This window comes from Neomonachus schauinslandi, chromosome 8 (assembly GCF_002201575.2).
Source record: "Neomonachus schauinslandi chromosome 8, ASM220157v2, whole genome shotgun sequence".
Lineage (NCBI taxonomy): Eukaryota > Metazoa > Chordata > Mammalia > Carnivora > Phocidae > Neomonachus > Neomonachus schauinslandi.
This window is the reverse complement of record NC_058410.1, coordinates 130346929-130369243: the sequence shown is the minus strand read 5'-3', so window position 1 is coordinate 130369243 and position 22315 is coordinate 130346929. Positions and strand designations below refer to the sequence as shown.

Genomic DNA, 22315 nt, shown 5'->3' with positions numbered 1-22315 from the left:
GGCTGGTTAGAGCATGAATCACGAGACCCGCAGGCCCCAGAGTTCAAGAAAACCTTTGCAACACCCCTTTTTCTACCCGCCCCCGTTTGAAGTCACAGGGTGCCAGGACATAAGCTAATGATGGGAACTCACGCTCAACCTCTGTAAGCCCCCGTGGTGTGAGCGCGTGAGGCTCAAGGCCTCCGGCTTGCTCATTAATTAGCAGGGCTCCCCCCTCGGCTTTTCTTGCAAGGAAGAGAGCTGCTCTGCATTTCTCAGCTTCAGTGGGCAGAAAGGAACGCGCCGTCCACACTCCACATGGCAAGTCAAGGGTGGACACCCGCGTCTCCACCACCGCCCAGTGCCCGGCCCACGCTGGAGAGGCATTCCTCTCGCAGACAAAATAAAAGATTGCTGATAGCTGGAGCAGTTTGTTTGCTTTCTAAAATGAATCAAACTCTTCAAAAGCTTGGCTCGAACAGTGCCGGCTGAGCTGTGTCCCCACACCACATTCCTCCTCTCCTGTCCCCCCCCCACCCCCCGCCACCCCCCAAGGCCCTGCATTACTCAGATTCCTTCCCCTCGCTCATCAGCGCCAGCTGGCGGTCGCCAGGGCTGGCCAGACAGGCCTGGTGCCCTGGGACGAGGCCTGCTGGACACTCACTGGCCCTAGCTGGTGAGGGCAGCAAGGGACAGGAGGCCGGCTTCCTTGGAGGACTGGGTTAGCTGGCCCCTTTCAGGGCTGGCGGGGGGTGGGCAGGAATGCATCTCCAAATCCCTGAAGAAATGGTTTACCCTGTGCCTCCAGGAAAGTGGTCATCTGGTGTTCAAAACACCCACCCGGCCATGCTCCCTGATCTTTTCCCACCCCACTCCGCTTCCACCTCCGCCCCCCACCTCCACCTGGAGGTAGGCTGGATGCTGGATGCGGAAGGTGAATTTTAGTGGCCAGTGTGTCTGGAGGAACAGACTGGACACAGAACATCCGGCCCCATCCAGGCATGTTGGGCCCACAGTCCCTAAGCCTCTCTGTTTACTACACCTGGACAGGAGCATAAGTGGAGAGGGAACCGCACATCATGTCACGTTATCATGTTCCATCATAGGTACAGATGCAAGGAGAGGGCAGGAAGACTTCAGACTTAAGAGTATATAAAGAAAAAAAAAAAAGAATATATAAAGGAAGAACAAAAGTGAGCAAGAAGGAAGCTTGGTGCATTTGTCCCCTCTTACCGGATACACATCACATAGCAATGTCCTTGTGTCCAGCAGTGCCTTCCGGAAAAACAGGCCATCCTCCACCTAGGCATGGGATTTCTGTCTACGTGGTCGTGGCAGATCACCTTGACCTTTGTAAGGATCCACAGTCTGCCGTTTCTAGCAGCAGAAGAGACTTCCATGACAGTTTTGAATAACAAATAGTTTATTTGGACAAACTGAAGCATGCAATAACAGAATACCTCATGGCTAGAGAGAGCAGGAGAGAGCCTTGCCAGGCAGCCTGCACAATTTTACCAATAAAGTCCTTTTGTCCCACTGAATGTCATTCCTGTGCCCAACTGGATACATCTAAAGAGTGGAAATGTAAACAAACCTTTGCACGTTCGTCTTGCTCACAATTTCACCCCTAAATTAACTCCCCAAATCCTTCACAGGAAGAAAATACTACATGCTAAAATGCAACCTCATCATTGCTTATCATATTTTACTAAAGTTGAGCAAGTTTACTTGACATATAATTTAATCTGTTTTGTTTTTTATTCTTTGTGTGTGGGGGGAAGGTAGTAATTAAGGATTCCAGAGTTATAATAACACTATGATGGATGTATATGTAAAACATCAAAAACTTCACAATTACAGCTTTTCAAAAATCAAGTCCAGGTATTGCCCATAATTACCAAGGGCAATTTACATGAGTCTGTGTAGGTTTTTAGTAGCATGTTGGTGACACAGGATTGCATATATTCTTTCATGGTTTATCAAGGACGGATAGGGATCTAAGGCACACCATTTTAGCACTTCACCCTTGGGAAAATTAAAAGCCACCTCAAAGAATCTGTGACAGATGGCAGTGGGAAATGGGGTAGGGGAAAGAGGATGGTAGATTTTTAAAAGGAAGTTCACAAAGACACACTTATAAACTTGGCTCAGTAAAACGGGGCAATGAGACCTTGTAAAGTCGTCACAGTGTGGGAATCCACCATGTCATGCAGTAAAGAGAACTCTAGAAGAATCTTTTTTTTTTTTTTAAAGATTTTAGTTATTTATTTGACAGAGAGATAGACAGAAGAGCACAAGCAGGGGGAGTGGCAGAGGGAGAGGGAGAAGCAGGCTCTGCACTGAGCAGGGAACCCGATGCGGGACTCGATCCCAGGACCCTGAGATCATGACCTGAGCTGAAGGCAGACGCTTAACCATCTGAGCCACCCAGGCGCCCCAAAGAATCATTTCTATTCTCTGTTGTTTAGAGCCCCACCCCTCCCCGGTGGCTTGTCACTGAGTGAGAATAAGAAGTAAGTCAGAGGGCGCCAAATCAGAAGTAATTTTGGGATCATGAGTCAACAAGCCTTTTTAATAAACAACACCCTCCATCTGCAGAAACAAATATTATAAGACAATGTTTTTAACAACTCTTTCAGAAAATAGAGTTTATCCTTCAGACACTATTGTTAAAAGGGGGGGTGGGTAGGAAGAAAAACTTTAAAAATAATAATAATAAAATAATTGCTAAGGGAGGGGGTGGGTGGGAAGAGTTAGGATTGGGCAGCCTTAGTGAGTCTCTTTCACCAAAATAGTAGTGGTGAGAAAGTGAATGAACACTCCATTCCCCAGCACAGGAAGAAACAGGTGTTAGAGACTGTATCTAGAGCATCTCTTTAGTAACAGACTTTCATTCATTCTAAGAGCTTGACCAGCTCAACAGATTAAAAAGGGGGGGGGGCTATTGCCTAGAGTGAGAGGTGTTCTTTCTTTTGCCAGCTGACAAGTGACTTATTTTTTCCACGTTGGCGTCAGCAAAGGCTGGGAGCGTGGACAAGACACAGGGCTTTGGGAAGACATACCACGAGACTCAGTTGCCTGCATAAATCCCCTTCCCCAAGTTGCTTGAAATCTCACTGCGGAGAAGAAGCTCTTCCTCCCAGGAGAAACAGTAAAGACAACACCTAAGCACTAAATGACAAGCTGTGTACACAATCACCTGGGGGATATTTTTTAAAATGTATAGATTCCAAGTCCCCTCCCCAGGCCCACGGAGCATTCATAATTGCTTTTAAGGGGGGTCAGTTTTGGGAAGCACCGACCCAGGGCAGAGGTAGGGAGAGACAGGGGGGTGGGGAAGAGATCAGCAATGGAAAGGAAAGGTCTCATGAAGGAGACAGGGTGCAAGCAGGGGAAAAGATGGGACCTAAAGAGGCACAATGATTAAGGGGGACAGTCTAGACAAGCAGGGCTTGAAAGCACGGATGAGGTGTGTCACAACTTGACAATTTGCTTTTCAGTTGGGTTTAGTCCCACTTGGGTGGAGAAGCTACCTCATTGAACTGACTGACAAGTGGGGAGCTCAGATAATGAAGATTTCCAGGGGATGCTGGGGGACAGTAGGCACAGCGGTGAGGACCCACAGACTCAGGAGCCAGAGAGCCTGCCTTCCAACACCAGACCCACACTCATCCACCTGTAACTTTGTGCAAGCTGTGTGACCTCTCTGGGTCTCCAATTTTGTTACATGTAAGATTAGGGTTGTCATATCAGATAAATATTCAATGAAATCACGTTTGTGATATGTAACACTAGGGCCTGGCAGCCGGGAGGGTTTCGATCAAGGCTGAGTATGCCAGAGGTCAGTTGGAAAACTCTTGGTGGCTCGTCTTTGTTTGGGGAGATTTCTGGAGATTTACAGAATGGAAAAATTGCTGCCTCGCATTATTTTGTGAAATAACTTTGGTTTTTGTAGATTTTGTTTTTCAAACTAGAAATCATAACACATGGCCGTAGAAGGGGTATTTCTAGATTGTTTCCCTGTGGATGTGGAAGGATCTATCCTTGAGTCTGAACTCAGAGATACATCTATCTTGCACTGTTCTAGAGCATGGGTCAGCAAATGTTTCCTGTGGAGGGCCAAATAATACATTTCGGGGGGAGGGGGTTTGCAGCCATTACCTCTTCAAGTTACAACCACCCAAGCCTGCCATTATAGCTCAAAAGGCACCCTGTAAAGGAAGGGGTGCCTGTGTTCTAATAAAACTTTATTTATAGACACTGAAATGTGAATTTCACATAATTTTCACAACTCATGGAATATTCTTCTTTTTCTTTTTTTCCAATCATATAAAAAATGTAAAAGCTATTCTTAGCTTATCAATCACACAAAAACAGGAGGCCTACAAGCTGGAGTTTTCAGACCAAACCATGTCCAAGAGCCAGAACTGGCAACAGGCCTTGAGTAGGTTCTGAAACATTGCATCTTAGCTTCGCTTCTTATTAATGTAAACCACGCTACTGCCTTCAAACTCAAGTTTTCTCCATTCCTTTCCTGAGCGTCACACAGAACTCTCAGAAAATAGACATTCTTTGAAGTTACTGCTGTCCTCTTATTCATCCATTCATTCAGCAAGTATTTAAGCCCCTATGAGGCATGAGCCTGAGCGGGACACAGAGATGAACAGGATACCATCCTGGAGCTCTGGAGCTCACCTTGAAGCTGGGGCCACAGAGATCAACCAATATTATGGTACAATGTGGAAAAGCCTTACAATAGGGCCGTGTTCCAAATACAATGGGGGCATAGTGAAGGGAGGGACGAATTAGTTCTGAAAGGAGGAGGTGGGCAGAGTGGGGGCTATTGACGAGGAAGTACAAAAGGGTTAGTGTTGGGGCTCGGCTTGATAGCAGACGTGTGAAGGGAGGACGCACTAGGCAGAAGGACCCATCTGTGCGGAGTCAGGACAGTACAAGTGTGTCTTAGAATTGGTGAGTCCCACCAGTTTGGCTGGAGGGTGGGATGTGGGGTGGGGGGATGGGAGGGGATGAGGCCAGAAAGGAAGGGGGGTCTCAAATTATAGTCCGTGCCGAAGTCTGCAGATTTTGTTTTTAAAGGCACTGAAGTGTCCCTAGAGGTTTTTTAATCCCAGTAGCAATGTGCTCTGAACTCTAGAAATTAAACAGGTAGCGATGTGGAAGATAGCTTCCAGCAGGGAGAGACTGCAGGCGGGGAAATGACAAAGGAAGGACTGGAATAGATCAGACAAGAGAGATAGAATGGACCTGAAACAGTGATTGCTGTTATGAGCCAACCTGGTGGCACCCCGTGCGAGCACCCGGCCCTCGGAGCAGCTTCATCCTCTTCAGAGGGGCTGCTCTAGGTTCCTGAGCTCACTTTCTGCCCTTGCATGTTCTGACCTGGCCCTTCGCTCTTAGCAGCCACATGGGTTCCTCCCAAGTTGTGCGTAGGAGAATCTCTTCCCTCTGGCATCCTCTTGATTTCTTGCTGTATCCACGCCCGTGTCCAGCGGCAGCTGGAAAATCATTTGGACGTTGTCCGGTGCCATATCCCTTGCTCCTGTCTGTATCAGCATCAGGTGAGATAGAGCCCCTGGCCACCAGCAGGCAGGTGGCAGGCTGAGGGGCCGGCAGGGTGTAGGTGAGCATAGGGTAGGGCCCGAGCCCCAGCGTCCTGGCCCATTTTAGGAGGCTACCCATGGGAGTAGGAGGGTGGCCCCATAGATCGGTTGACAGTGTTTATATAGCATAGTTTAAACAGTATTTTTGCATCCAAAAATCCCAGGTAATAGAAGGGGTTGGGGCTGTTTTTTGATTCAGTGAGAGAATTTGTGTTTCCCCAAAGGGGGAAGGAAAAAACATACTAAGTGCCTAAATACTAATATACTTAACACTAAATATGAATACAGTAACAACTAGCTGCATTATGTAAACTGTGTTAAGACCAGAGCTCAATATTTTAACCAAGGGCCTGCTACCCTTGAGTGTTTACACAAAGGGTAAAAACACAGAGAAACAGATCACATCATTCTCTGCTCAGAGCACTCCGGTGACTTCCTCTGGAGCTCCGGAGGAAATCCAACTGCCACCACCGACCTGTCTCGGTCTCCTCCACCCGAACCCCAGGTGCCCGACTCCAGGTACACGGGGCTTATATGCTGTTCTTAAACACACCAAGCTCAGGCGCTTTCCTCTGCCCAGATCTTTGAGTGGATCCCTTGTGCCATTCAGATTTCTGCTTCAATATTACCTCCCTAGTAGGGCTTACCTGACCACTCTCTAAAAGAAGACACACCACCCACCCTCATCTGTTTTCCTCTAGCAATTTTCCCTGCTTAATTTTTCTTCATGGCATTTATCACTCCAAAACTGTATTACATACATATTCATTGACTTATTGTCCCCCACTCCCAGGAGACTGTAAGCACCGAGGGTGGGGACTTTGTCTGTCTGGGTTGCTCCTGTACCTTCCCCACCTGGAACAGTACCTGGGAGGTGCTCAATCAATATCTGTTAAATTAGAAAGCTGTCTTCCACCTTTTTCTGAATGCTTATCACACTTAAAATATTGACAGCGGTCTAACAGTCATAACAGTCATAATGAATACAATTAAATAAATATTTATATATTTATATATCATAATAGTGTTATATAATATAGTAATGATATATGATGAATTTAAGATGAAATAATTAATAACAAAATATTAATAAGCAAACATTAATTAAGATAGTACTGGGTATGCACATGATCTATTTTTTTCTAAAGATTTTATTTATTTATTTGTCAGAGAGACAGAGAGAGAGAGCACAAGTAGGGGCAGAGGGAGAAGCAGGCTCCCCGCTGAGCAAGGAGCCTGATGCGGGACTCGATCCCAGGACCCTGCAATCATGACCTGAGCCAAAGGCAGCCGCTTAACCCACTGAACCACCCAGCTGCCCCTATACATATTATCTCATTCAATACTCATTATAACTCCAGCAAGTAGGTAGTATTATTTTCCCTAATTTATACTTCAGGGCACCGAAATCAAGAAATTAAGAAAATTTGTTGAGATTCTAACAGAGTTTACCTGACTCCAAGGTAACTAATGCTGACCCAAACTGCCCTGAAATGAACTGCAGGTAGATTTGAGGTGTCTTACCCAACAGGAGAGAAACAGGAAAGCAAGAAGGCCACTTAGCATGAATTAAACTTTCTGGCGAGAAGGAAATGACAAAAAGCCCTAGCAAATGCTTTGGAAAACCGTTTGAAAGCATTGAAATGGAGTGAGATAGTTTTCACCTACTCAATGGTACTCATCAAACTAAACAGAAGGCGGATTCAGCTTCACTGCTTAGGAAGCCAAAGGAATGTTATCTAGATCTTCTGGAGGCCACAAGACTCATCTTACAGATGAGAAGGTCTTTGACTGATCCAGGCAGACACCAAAAACACAATTTCCTGCAAACTAATGACTCGCCCAGGAGACTGTGGGACTGTTAGGAAGAGCCTTTGCAATGCAATATGCTGCATGCTTTATCTATGTTCAGAAAGACCTTGCAAAATCACTCAGGCTCATTTTCACTCCAAGGCTAAATGAGGAAAAGCAAAGTCCAAGCTGAGGCCCGAACGGGTGTGTCAACCTCATTATGACCGCTAGTAAGAGGGGATGGGGGTGGGGGGCTGGTCACGTCCAGGGAATCAGTGCCTTATTAAACTGTGATCTAAGCTATGAGCCCTGTATCTGGAAACCACTTTTGCAGGACAGCTGCTCTCCTGTTCTTTTTGTTTGGATCATAAAAGTAGAATTTTAATCCACTGGGAATTTGTGGGGGAGGGGAATCAAACTGATTCTGATCCAACTAGGTCAGGAAAAAAATAAGAGCCGATTTTTTCCATCCAAGTCGTGTAGTCTGGTTGGAGCCCATCCCACTCAGGGACAGCTATTGTCTACAATCACCGAGTCTCAACCCTGAGACCCAGTGAAAAGGAATTTTCCCCTCTATCAGCTCTAGCCTTCCGAAGAGTCGCTAAAGGTGACTGTTTCTGTCTTCTCCTGGGTGATCTCTTTCTCTATAGAAATCAGGAGGCTGAACCAAATGTTCTGTGCTTCACTGGACAGACTGGTCTTTCTTAACCAGGCTCATCAAACAGTGGGCATTTTTTGTTCGTCTGATAATAAGTGTTGGTGGGTTAATGGGTCATCTTCAGGAGAGAGGTCAGAAGGAAAACACTGCAGTGTTCAAAGCTGGAGCTAGAAATGCCAGCCATCAAAGGACACAGTACTCAGTGGACAGCGATGATGTATAGGGCGTGCACTGGCCAGCCTCTTCGGAGAGGTCACATCTAACCTTTATCCTCAGCAAAGCCAGAGAAGATAGCCGAATGTGGCTGACAGCTTTCTGAGGCCCTGGTGAGAAGCTGGCCAGGGAAGCCCGGGTGCCTGTGATAGGGGAGTTCCTTTTCACTGAGAGAGAATTGTATTTTGTCTCCTCTGCAGACTGACGTTGCAAGTACTTTGAACATTGAAAAGAACAAAAAAAGCAAACAGCCACAAAAAAGGGGAGGGGTGGGGAGGAGAGAAAGAGAGAGAGAGATATCAGCAGGGGTAGTTAGTAAAAAGGGGCCCGGAGACAGAAAACCTTTTGTTCCCCGAATTCGTTTCATGTAGAGATTGGGAGGTGAATGGCTTTGAAATGAAATGGGTTTATGAAGGAGTTGCTAGGTCACAGGAAGCACGACTGTCAGACTGCTCTGCGAATTCAATTTCTTTAAAACTTAGGTTAATCTGAAAAAGAATCTTCTTTTCCCGGGTGTTTTTTTGGGGGGGTTGGCGGATGGGGAGTAAAGTTCGAGAGGGTTCCCCACATCGTTCTATTTTCCACCCTTTCTGCTAATAGAAGAAGAAATGACCACATTACAAGTTCTTTGTCAGTTTTGCGAAGTTAAGAGGTGGGCGGGGCCCCGCGCTACCTTGGTCCGCCAGCCAATGGCGGGCGGTATGCAAATATAGTCGGTGCTCGGCCAGCCTCAATCAAAACAGTGAGCTCAGAGGCTGTGCGTGTGGGAGTTCTGCGCGCTGCGACTGGCAAACCCGCCCAGGCCCGGACCGTTCTCACTTTCATTTAGCCCTGCACTCCATGGAGGGGCGGACTCGCCAGGGCTTGATGCAGTCTCACTAGTGTAGGAAAACGGCTCAACTCTCCCCGCCGCCGAGATGAAGTATAAGGTAAGCGGGTGCCTTTTCCTTAAGGTTTCCGCGTGTGCGTCCGTGTGTGTGTGTTGCCCACTGTGACAACTCCTCTCCAGGGACCCCTTCGGGGCCTGGGAGAGATGGGTCTCAGTCACCGAGGTTGGCATACGGCAGGCAGAGACCCAGTCTCTCAGACCCACTCCGGGAGTTCACAGCACACCCTGGTCCATCTCCCCTGAAAGTTTTGGGAATTCGTCTTAGAGCCGCTGCGGGAGCCCTGGAATTCGGAGGGTGTCTAACTTGAAGAGGAGTTCAAGTCTCCGCGAGGCTCCCCCCAGGCCTGGCCTCCACTGTACCCGAGCTGTAATGAGAGAGGAATCAGAATTGCTGAGTCTCTCAGACTGGCTCTCAAAGCAGTTTTCAGCCTTTGCTTTAAGCATTTGATATGAGAAGCAGTTTGCCTTATGTACCTTGGGTGGGAGAAATTAAAAGCCCCAGGTACTGTTACACAGCGGATGGTGGAGAATTCTGACATCCTAAAATGATACTGGATGTAAGAACAGATGAGGATCTGCCGTTTCTTGAAAATACTTTTACTGGTGTTTGAATGGGCTGAGGGTCTGAAGTGTCCAGCCAGCTTATTGTCCCTGTAGCTTACAGAATGTCATGATACATTATTTTCCCATGCATTTTGCTCCATTGTTTTTGTGTATTCTTGGCAAAAGGATTATAACTTGCTCAGAATATTCCTATTTTATTTAAGGCACCCCCATCTAACCAGGCAAGCAGCTTCCAGAGACACTGCACTTCGAAGCACATTGCAGTGAATTGGGTGTGACTTCTAGAATAGACATGAGACCTAATGCTTTTAAACAAATGTGCTATTATTAAAATGACGGTTGGCAAGGTGGTTATGCTTTTGGATTGACAATTTGTATTACCTGTCTGACCTTCAGGTTTGTGCTAGCTGGGAGCTACTTTGCTTCCTTTCTGAATTATGTAGCTTCTGGCCCATCCTTTTTTAATGTGAGGTTGTAAATACTCGGTTCTGGCTAATAGCCACTGGTTAACCTCAGTGATAAATCTTTTATTCAAAAGCTATAAATCTCGTTCAAAAGCTCTAAATCAAGATGCCAAAAGTCTTCATTATAATGCATGAGTTATGGTTGTCCTTGGAAAGGTTACATGTGTGAAGGCACATGTATCAGTTATCATTGTACTATTAGCTTTCCATTATTATTATTATTATTATTATTATTATTATTATTCCATTATTTCTTGTTCATACATTTATGACTGGAAAGTACAAGTGGCTGAAATCAACGCTGAATACCTCGATCTAGAAAGTGACAAAAGCGACAAAGTCTTAAGTCACTTTTATTCAGTGACCTCATCGTGTTTCGTTTTACTCTTATGGAGAGAAAACATCATGGCAACTGACGAAATAAATTGTGATTGGCATTCATGGAAAAAACCCTTCTCTTTGCCGGGTCTTACCAGTGTTGAACACCCTGCCTGGTGTAAATATATGGTTGTGATTAGCTCATGTTATTAGCTTTTTTCACCAGAAAAAAACATTGATTTCTCTTATCGGCTAAATGCCAAATTGACACCTTGGGGTGACTATAAAATAAAGCAGTACCTGAAGAAATCTACTGTCCCTGTCTTATAAAGCCTGTCTTCTCTCTAGTAATGGACAACTCTATTTCAGGAGACGATTTTGTCATTTTAAGTCGAGGAGATGATGCAAAGGTAGAGGGATGATAAATAGTATTAAGAGTTACCGTGATAATACAGGATTGTCATATTTAACCCTTCCAAAAACTCTATGAGGTGGGTGCTATTTCCAAATGTGGAAATTGTGGCACAGAAAGGCTAAGTGATTTATCCAAAGCCACACAGCTTTAAAAGTCGCGGAGCTGTTAATTGAACCAAAGCGATCTGGCTCCAAAACTTGTGAGTTTAAACCACTATTAAAGAAAGAATCATCTGTGACCTCCCTGAAACGTCCTGTGTGACTGTTTTGTCCCCCAGGGAGTTTAAGACTATTTCATCTCCAGTATTCCTGCAGGATAGATTTTTTTTTTTTTTTAGCTATAACTCGACAAAGCAAAGTATAACGCACGTTTGGCAGTTATTTGTTTAATCTGAGCCACTTCGGTAGTAAAACCAGATTATTATTCTATTGCAAAATCCTGGAGTCAGGAATTATCTTTGAAACCCTGTGTCGCTCTACACGCTATAAATGTAGCACAGACTTCTGTTCACTGTAGAGATTTATAATTCAGCCACTATAAGTTTTTGTTTCTTTTTTTAACTAGATTATCTGGTTTGGCTACTTCAGGAATCATAACTAGAGGGCAACCAAACCCCCACTCATTCTGCACTTTTCCGCAGCCTCAGGCCGGCAGGGCTCTGTATTTAGAATAATCTTGAGAACTGTGGAATGTAAGCTATTACTGGTGAACACATCGGTTCTGGTTAGCACACATCTAGCCTAGCTTGCTTCCATTTTATGGTTCTTGGTGGTGATGGTGGTGTTCATGGGGAGGCTGCAGTTTCATATGGACTTTAGGTGCCATCTGTCTTAAAAGGCTTCACTGTGCGGTTCTGTGATAGTAGACTGTAAATCGCAGGGCCTGCGTTTGTTGAGAGCTGTCCACAAGCTCTTCTGAATATGCAAAGCATGTCCTGAAACGGGGGGAGGGCACGGTGCCTCGGTGGTGGTGGTGGCTCGTCCAGGGAAGGCTCCCCTTCTGAGGGTCTGGAAGCAGATCGTTTCTGCTGTCCGCCAGGAGGGGGACTGAAGCATGCGTGCACAGCTGTGTTTGAGCGGACGCCCGAGACCCCGCCCACTTTGTGCAGGCCCAGGCCTGGTTAGAGCTCAGCCTGCACTGCCTGTCTGATCTCTAATAGCTGAGCAGCCTCTGTGACTGCCAAATTTCGGAACCCTGGGTGCCAACCCTAAAATTCTAAATTATGTTATCTAGTCTACCATTCCACAATTTTTTTTTTCCACTGAAGTATGGTCGACAACAAATTCACTCTTCAACGTTTTGAGCCAAGAAAAAGTACAGGTGGAGCTTATAATAGAAATGAGAAAGCTGGATTCTGGAACGCAGATCGCTGTGTTCTGGTTGGCTGTGGGCAAACAACGTGTGTACTGTGGAACGCTTTTGAGGGGGAATTTGAAACTCCTTTTAATTTCTGGAGTTACATTGAGAAAAAATGATCGAGGGTCTTCAGGCGACACGGTCGTTTATGACTTCGATAATTCCCCGCTCTTTCCTTGCTCTGACATTTCGGCTTTGAATTATGTATTCTCTTGTCAGTGATTCGTTGCGCTCCATCCGAACGAGAGACTCCGGTCCCCCACGCTCCTTTTTAAATCTTAGGTGAGATCTAGGAATTTTAAAGGCACCGAAAGATGTTTCACGAGTAACTGAATTGTTTATGGATGGATGTGTTTATTGAGCAAACCCACTGTGAGAGCTACAGGACTTACCCACGTAGAGATGAAAGTCTTTGGAGAGCTGGAGGTACTCTGACGATACCAAATTTAGCAAGCTGCGCAGTGCGGGACATACCAAGGATTCCTTTAGCATCCTTTCCTTACTGTAATATACATCACTTCTTTTCTCAGAATCATCAGTGGCTTCCGGTCTGCTGCTCCTACCCCTCCCCCCCCCCACACCCCCAGACTTCTAAAAAACTTCCTCTCCACTTTTTCCCCTTTGCAAATTCCCTCCCCCTTGTGTGCCCTTATGACCTTATCGTCTCTCATTTTTTCATTCAAGCAGTCCTTATGCGGCTCTGCTAGCAGACTTGCGTGCAGCTCGCCTCCTCCACCCACATAGACACGGTGCCCTTACAATCCACCCCGTACCCACTACCTCTCTCCTCTCTTTTGACTCTGCTGTGGGAAAGCTTGGTCTCTTGCTGCTCCCGTTCACTGGCCCCCGTCTCTCTGTCTCTGTGTCTACCCTACTGGGTTATCCTGTCACCTCCCACCGGCCAGGTCTCCTCATCCATCCACTCTAGAAAACCATCAAAAGCCTACGTGGGGGGCGCCTGGGTGGCTTAGTCGGTTAAGCGACTGCCTTCCGCTCAGGTCATGATCCTGGAGTCCCGGGATCGAGTCCCGCATCGGGCTCCCTGCTCGGCAGGGAGTCTGCTTCTCCCTCTGACCCTCCTCCCTCTCATGCTCTCTGTCTCTCATTCTCTCTCTCTCAAATAAAAAAAAAAAAAAGCCTACGTGGATAGAGTAGCGGCTTTGGAGAAAGGCATTTCTGTTTCTTGTGACTTACGGCTCGACAGCTTCAGGCAAGGCAAGCTCTCTGAGCCTCAATTTTCTTATCTGTAAAATAGGGATAATACCTGTGTCAGACTATTGTTCTAAGGATGGATGTAAAGAACCACGGCTTTACCACGGCTCCTGGCATATAGTAAAATAGACAATGCTAGTCAGCCTTGGCTCTCTGCATTGATAGGTGTTGAGAGGATAGTATGGATCAAGACTTGGTGACAGGATTCTGTCAAAATCCCAGTTAACTAGTTAAAGATGGTTGAGTATTGTTTAGTGTGCCATGGGCCTGGATGTATAGTGTGGAAATACAGATGCCAGACAACAGGGATTTACCAGCACACTGATGTGCCCCTTTGCTAATATATGAATGACTTCGGATCTCCATCATTATTAACAAGATTTGACATACCTAAAACTACAGGACCTTTCTCGTAGTCAACACTCAACCGATACTGAATTGAATGTTGAAGGACGTAAAATACTTTCATAAATAGCTATCAAAAAGAGGTAGGTGTTTTGTTTGGTTTGGTTTTTTGCCACTAAAAAGAGTCTTAATGCTGTATGGCATAGTGGAAAGGACCTGGGTTTTGTTGCAAATCCCACTTTTGCTAGTTCAGGCCTCTGTGTCCTCATTTATAAAAAGGGAGTAATAATACTGATCTTATCAGATAGTGGCAAGGATATACTATATGAAAATCATCTATTTTTAGCACATAGGCATGTAAAAATGGCAGCTATTATAGGATGCATTATAAGACATATAATATATAGATATAAAAGCATTATACAGATAAAAATTTAAGAGGAAGCATTTGCTAGAATCACTTATCCATAACAAATATATTAGTGAGGACAAGAGAAAGTTATCAATGTACAAAATTGAAGGTAAAATGCGAAGGAGGTGATTTGGGGGGTATGGAAGCTCAGGGGAAACTATATATTATCCTACTGCAGGAGATGTAAAGTAAGAGGTCTTGGTGATCTATCTTTAGATCGTTTTAGGGTTAGAAAGAAACCTAAACAAATTGGTTTGAGATGCCAGCCACTGGGCCCATGGCATTACTCTGCAGTAACATATAGATTTAATTACCAAGCTTCGTTGCCAAGATAAACAAGAAGGACCACTGGGAAGAAATGCTGTATTTCCAACTTAAAGTGCAGAGAATAGCTGCTGGTCTCCTAGGTGACGGATGATTGCAAAGAATGTGGGCATGGAAGGGGACATCCCCCCCCCAAAAAAAACCCTGTCCATACTCCATCAATGGCACCCCCTCCATCTTATTTACTTAGAGCATTCCAGTCATCTCCCTGTGGTCATTCGTACTGGTTAATGAGGACGATGCACGCCTGGGGAACATTACAGCTTGGCTGCAAAAGTCTGTTTTCCTGAAGAATCTTCATTTTAAGAGAAATGGCCTTGGTGGTGATCCCTGCCACCGTCCCCTGGAAAGAGTGATTCTTTGAGAAGGTAGTTTTTAGTTGACAATGAGATCTAGGTGAATTGAGGCATATACTTCGAGGAAGATGGAACAGGCACCCCATAAAACATGCATGAGTTCTGACAGTCATGTTTTCATGCCTGGAATGGGGCTGGGGCAGCTGATCATGGAGATATTAACTTGCCAGTCAAGTGCTCTCAAATACATATGCCTGGGCCCCATCATGGACTACTAAATACCAGTTTATTCTTTAAAAAGAGCTAGTCTTTTTCCCCCCAACCTCCTCCCCAACCATTAATGGTGCTAAATGGTGTTTAGGTGGTTCAGGAACCTTATTCCAAGGCTGGGCCCATCACTTTGGAGGTGTCTTATCTCTTTGTAAATCATGGTGTATATGTTGCAAATGAGAATTCCTCCTTATATTTCTAATATGTCAAGGTAATAGAAACATTACCAGAAATGTTTCTTAGTGGAATGTTGATACTTAACGATTACCAGAAATAAAGATTGAGCAACCATGACTATGTAAAGGTGCAAGCATTGCACAAAAATGTCTGATAGGATCTTTGGAGTTGAAATTTAATTCCTTCTTTACTCTTTGTGTGTATGTGTAGGTGTGTGTGTTTGAGTGTGTTTCGGGGGGAATTATTTGGGAAGCTCGATAGAAAGTTGCAGCAACCAAAAAGTATATAAGGTTAAGATTTAAACCAGATCTTTCCTATTTATTAAACCAATATGTATTTAGACAAAATGATGTGCCCTTAATATTTTTTCTTATTTTTTTTTTTTTTAGTTATGTGGAAACCTTATGCTCCTCTATGAATTAGCCTTAATCTCATTGATTTGTAGTAGTCAGTTCGTTATTGTTAACGTAGCACCTCACTCCCACAGGGGATGTGGCTAATGGACTCATGTAGGCTTCTCTGTCACCCGGCCCTGTGCTCTCCTAAAAGAATGAGCTAGAATTCACCCCACCCCCAATAACCATAACAAGCAAAACCAGCCCACCAGGAAGCTAGTAAAGTAGACTTCTAGATGCTCCAGGCTTCTCGGTGTTGAGTCTTTAGTGTCTGTCAGGACATGTCAGTAATCTGTCGATGAATTCTTCTGTTTGTTTGTTTTTTGGTTACCAGACACTTGTGGTGTGAGTCCGAGTTTGGCAGGAAGTGGGTTAGTGGACCTGCAGTATTGCCCTATCACCACAACGGCATTGGCATAAGCAAAATTTTGAAGACCTATTTTCCTTGAATGCTCCTCTGGGATAAACTTCATGTTATTCTCTGATTCTCCAGCCTCCTCCACTTGGAGCTAAGTGTGTTGAGCATACCTTTGGATGGGGGAAGGGAAGGGAGCAATAAGAATACAGTGAGCTCAACAGCATTCTTTCTCTTAACCCCATTCCCTGGGAAGCCAAGACTTCTTGATGATCTCACAGAGGCCCAGATGGCCTTAAAATATATCTCATTTCCTTATAAAGATCATCTTGTCAATTGGAGAACATGTCCATTGACTGAATCAAACACTCTCATCAATACCTATCCTTTTTTTCTCCCAAATCCTAAATTCCACCAAGGCAGACCCATTAGAAAGATACATACTTGCATGCCTATCTTTTATTTTTAGCTTAAAATATATATAACTTTTGTGGATATGTATCCACGTTTCACAACCCAATGATGGGACATACGGTCTGACAATGGGAAAGACACTTGAAACTGGGACTGTCTTGGAAAGTTCGGGAGCACACGGCCACCCTAGACAGTCAACGTGAATTGATCCAAAGATCAGCCGCTGAAGGCATTATCCCTTTTCCCTTATGTCAGCCTTTTGACAGGAAATTATCTAAGAGGTGCTCTTGTTTTAAGTGAATTCAGGTGAATTTTTCACATAGAGTCATCAATACACTTTACTGGTAAATAATTAGTTGGTTCTTTTCTTTTCCCTTGCAGAAATAGGCATCTCTAGAAATGAAGGAAAGGCCCTTTTTGAAATATGGACCTGTGCAGAGAACACCTGAGAGCCAGAAGCAGTGAGGGAGGTTGTTATTTCAATTGTTCTTGCTTTCGACCCAGCGGGGCGGCTCTGCACCTCATGGCCTGCAGCGGCTGCATCAAGCCTCCTGCCTCCCTTATTAAGATCTTAATTACAGACGCAGCTTACTTCATTGCTGCAGGGAAAGAATTTAGTTTCTCTGAACTGTGTCTGTTTTTTGGTGTGGCAGGTGTAATCACGATGAGATCATTTCTGGTTTGTTTTCTTTTCCTGGAGGAATTTTTTTTTCCAAGGGGGAGGAATACAGTTCTTAAGGCACAATTTCATGAGCTCATAATAGTGCAGTAATAATAACTGTGCTTTGATTTTATAGAGACCCTTTCTTCTGAAGAAATCAGAGTGTTCCGCATATATAATTTCATGATTTCTCATAATATTAGAAAGAACGTGTGATTTCTTGGCCATTACTCTTACAGTCTGAGGACTGAGATTAGATCCTGTTAATTCAGTGAGTGTCCATTCCTCTATGCAGGGTTCTCCACTCAGCGCTGCTAACTTTTAGAGCTCGATCATTTTTTGTGATGGGAGACCGTCCTGTGCATTGCAGGATGTCCTCTACCCACTGGCCACCAGCAACACACACGCATGGTGACAACTAAAAATGTCTCCAAACATCACCAAATCCCCAAATCCCCCCTAGTTAAGAATCACTGGTCTCATCTCCCCTACTTCTTTCTGCTTAAAAAAAAAAATTGCCTTACTGGTTCTATGTGACAGAAGCACAAAAATACAAGCACAGAACCATTCGCTATAATTGTACCATCACTGAGGTTGAGCTTCATGTCACAGGTCCTCAGCAAGTGGAAACTTCCTCTTACATACGTGGCCCTGGTGTGTTCAAGTGAATACCACAAAATACTAAGAAGCATGAGGTCTCACTCAGACCACATGTAAAACCATCAGACTGTCTCTAAGGCAACCTTAGTTTTTGGAAGCCTTCCTCTGTCGTGTGTGTGTGTGTGTGTGTGTGTGTACACATACATGTGTGTGCATGCGTAATGGATATATACAATTTTATATTGATGTATATAAAATAATGGGACACGCATTTAGAACAGAACCTTGAAGAAAGCCATTTTATTCTTATAAACTGGTATATAATACGTACATGTAGGAGCTTGTCTATATACCTAGCTGCTGAACCATTTCATTTAGAGGTTTTCTTCCATTCCCTGTGCTCTTGCCATATTTTCTCCCTCTTCTAGCTGAGAAGTTACAGCACCTGAAGGTTCTTCCTTGAGACGTCTCTGCAGGTGCAAGGCTGACAGCCTATGGTTGTAGACACCCTTTTAGCCATGTATACTGGTCCATTTTTAAAAACTCTTTGAGGACCTCACAAGTGAAGTGGGATAATAGCAATCAGGCAGTGAACCTAGGTAAGGGGACATCTCAAAGAGTTGCAGGGGGGCATCCAAGGTATGTCGACTGGGCCTGGCTGGGAGGCAGGTCAGGGTTGCTAGTGTGTGTGTACTGGTGTTGGTGGTTTTAGATATTACTTCAGACCCTGAGAGCTGCATACCTTGGTGTAGGAAGATAAGATACGTGGGAATGGAAAAAATAAGGTCTTTCCCTTCTTTCAAATACTTGATTAGATGTTGTAACTTTCGTGCTTTGCCTTTTGAGAAATGATACTGGTTTTTGGAAATAAACCATAATATAGTGGACTGGCGTCTCCTACTCCTTTATAACTTAATTCTCATTTCACTTCCCCAAGTACCTGGAGATTGGAGGGATTTGTCTAGACAGGCAGATAGATGTGGTCCAGTGCCAACACTGTAATGTTGGCTGAAATCCAGCTGGTTGTTTTATTGTTAATAAAAACCTATCTTTTGGGTGAGTGGGTGTCAGGCCTTCATCATTATATGGCGCCCGTCAGATTTATCTAGGGACAGAACCCTGAAAAGATTTTGTGCCTGCCCCATGTTTTTGATCCTTTGCCAATATACTATACTTAAATCTCTCAAAACCAGGCAACCTGGGACAAATGCTTATAAATTCCAAGGCTTAATAACAACAGTACTAAATTCTAAGATGGAGAGGTTCTCAGGAAGCACATCCTGGTCCAGTGGAAAAAATCCTAGATTAAGAGGGGAACCAGATGCTAGTTCTGGCTCTGCTGTTAATCTAATAGATGACTCTCTGGGCTGTAAAACAAGATCGGGTTTGAATGATCTCTAGAATCCCTTCTTGGTCTAAAATTCTAGCCTAATTGGTTCTGGTCAAGCTATGGGTGACTTTTGGTTCTAACACATAGAAACCACGGTGTCCTTCCACCTTCTTTAAGACCCTCAGGAGTTGCTTAAAAAAAATCTCAAAGACCATAGAGGAATGGAAAACTGAGCTCCTGAAGACATGTGTATTGTTTCTGATCATCAGACTTGTGAGGAAATGCTACTTTCTCACTCTGGTCAGGATTCAAATTCATCCTCCACAACTGGCCAAGAAATAATAGAAGGTGACTATGAAGTCACACACACACACACACACACACACACACACACAGACACACGCAGGCTTCCCTAACAACCCATTTGTAATTTTTTTTTTTAGATGAAACAAAGGATTTGCTCCAGGCTTTTGTTGGTTTCATGGTAAACAAATCCCATCATATGTTGTTTTTGTCCTGCATCAAGCTTCAATCAAGGGAGAATAGGTGGCATTGTGCAAAGAAGGAAGGAAAACCAGCATTTGAAGGAACACTTATTTAATCTCGCATCTATACTGTCCATATGATGTGACCAAATTTGATCAGATGGAAAATTCTTTCTGAGGTCCACATATCAAAACTGGCCAAGAGCCTCAGATCTTCTCACCAACTCTCAAGAGGTAGTGTCACTTTGGTACATGAACCCCCAAAATAATGCAGGGTTCTAAATGATACCTCATCAAACAGGAATGGGCCAATAATGGAAGAGATGTTAAGATTCCCAAATATGGGTGCCTTGGGTCTTGACCACACACAGGATGCAGCCCCACAGTGGCCGTCAGGACTGCTGTGTGTCAAAGAGTACCTTTGGAAGACAAGTGTCTAATGCCAGATTTCTTAAAGCATTTTCCACTCAGAAATGCTCAAAAGAGAATGCTATGGGTAAAGTTCACAAGGCTAGAAAATCTAAGAAAATGTGAGGATTTGGGGCAGAGTAAATGACATGAATATTCAGAAGGTCCGAGATACTCATGTAAGCTTTGTGACCACCATAGGAGTTGAGAAGCACTTTCCAGAAAATGAAAATCATTGGCTAAAATGTGGCCTCGGTGCCAGAGAAATCTTCACAGCACATGTTGGATGCCCCTCACAGGGTATCAGAAATATGACTAGGGAAATTCTCCTGCTGCCTTCCCATGGCTAGTTCAGATCACATAATGAACACCATGTCAGACTACAGTTGACATATATCGCTGAGAAAAAAATCTGCAAGTGATATATATCCTATCTTCTAACTCCTGAACTTTCTTGAAAGTCTCACGTCTGCTATTTAACAACCTCCAGAGGATTCAGCTCCAAAAATTCAACAGCCCAGATCATCCAGTGAAAAAACCCAGGTGTAAACCAAGTATTCCAAGAATCGAAATCCAGACACTTGTAGATATCCATGTTTTCTGACTGTTACCTTCTTTGGGGAAATTCCACATTTCCCTATAACCCAAAGATGATGGGGGGGGGGAAGCCAAAGTGGTTTGATCGCCCTCAGACCGAAGCTGATTTTTGTCTAAGCCTTTCTTTCTCTTCCCCAGTGTGTCCTGAGACTAACCTCGATGATGCTCATTCCTGAGTTACTTCCTTTAGGACTGATTTCCTTGACAATGGCCATTTCCTTCCTTACTGTGCCTGTTTCTCAGGATCTGTCCACTGTGTGTATGCGGTGTGCACGCCCGTGCATGCACACGCACCCCACCAGAGTCCAGGCCGAAAGTCTGGGAAGTTGGGTACAGGAAAGTCATGTGGTTGAGAATGTGGCAGCCCCAAGGTCTTGGCAGGAGCTCCTACATGATAAATATAGAATGAAGTAAAAATAATAGGAGGAAGTCAGGCCATTGATGATGCTATCAGTCCTAATGGGGTGACACATCAGCCATTGTGTCTCATTTCTCTTCAAAGAACAGCATAAATGGTCATGGAAATTATAAGTCACACCTCTCTGTATTTGGGAAAGCAGATAGTTTCCCTGGCAGTGGGAGTAATAATAAGCTTTCTTGACATTTTGGTAGCAACAACAACAACAACAAAAAGGTAGGGAAGAGTGGGGGATGGTGTGGAAACTGTCATATGACCTAGAGCTCTCTGTACCCGGTGTTCTGGCTAGTTGTATGGTATTTTATTCCCACTCCTCAGGCACAGCTGAACCAGGAACAGCAGAACCCAACGTCCTGGCAAAGCATGAATGGTGCCCAGTCACCTGCTGCCAGATGGAGGTCGCTGCACTGGAGGGAGAAAAAGCTCTTCCAAAGATGACTATATTTAATCTGGCTGGGATGGTCAGCTCCTCCTGGCCTTCCTGTTTGCTCAGTGGTTGTGGACACTAGATTCAAGCTCCCATCTACGTCATCATCCTGTTTAATGGCGGGGGGGGGGCACTTTCCTGCTTAACATCTCCCACATTCTCTGGCTGTGAGGTCTGGACATGCCATTCATCTTTCTGGTTCTGTTAGTTCATCTTCCTATGTCCATCTGAAAAGTTTTGCCAAGTATCTTGCTGACGTCTCTAGAAAACAATTTCACCTTCTCTGTAGAGAACCAGGAAATCAGAGTCCAGAATCCATTTTAAGTTAGCAAACATTTAGTGAGGTGCATTTTGCTTCAGACACTGGGCTCAAGTTCTGGAAACACCAAAGGAATAGGCCAGTCTCCCTGAACTTCAGGAGTTCACGGTCTTGAATGGGATATTACAAGTCATACTGAGAGAAATACTATTACAAAGAACTGTAAAGGGAAACCGGCAGATATGTTTGGAAAGATAACTCTTCTGGGGAAGGCAGAAGATAGATTTTGAGGTGGGAGAAGGTAAATGCAGGAAAACCAGTTGAGAAGCAATTGCTGGACTCCCAATACAAGGTTGTTAAAGGCCTGAACTAGGAGAGGCAGTGAGGAGGAAGATGGGGGCCAAGCTGATTGGGTTCCAGATTGTGAAGAGATTCAGCAAACCTCTGAGCCTCCTATCTTCATGCGTGCTGTGAAGAGAGATAAATCAGGAGAAAGGGGTTTTTACACTTGTTGAGTTAGCGGTGAAGATACCCATTAGCCAGTCAGAGATATGGGACCAGAGTGCGGAAGAAATTTCTAGGCTGGAGCCATGGATCTGTTATCTGGTGTGTTTAGATGCCATTGGTAGGGATAAGATTTCCTCTAGAGACTGAGCATGTAA

At 44.5% G+C, this 22315-nt stretch overlaps 1 protein-coding gene across 1 annotated transcript in view; it reads left to right on the top strand.

Annotated features, from left to right (window-relative positions):
• Positions 1–9027: 9027 nt before the first annotated feature.
• NEDD9 (neural precursor cell expressed, developmentally down-regulated 9) overlaps positions 9028–22315 on the top strand; it is a 44983-nt gene continuing 31695 nt past the window's right edge. Inside the window, exon 1 of the mRNA XM_021696988.1 lies at positions 9028–9191. Within this exon, the coding sequence (XP_021552663.1) occupies positions 9180–9191 (12 nt within the window). The 5' untranslated portion in view covers positions 9028–9179. The remainder of the gene's footprint in view (positions 9192–22315) is intronic.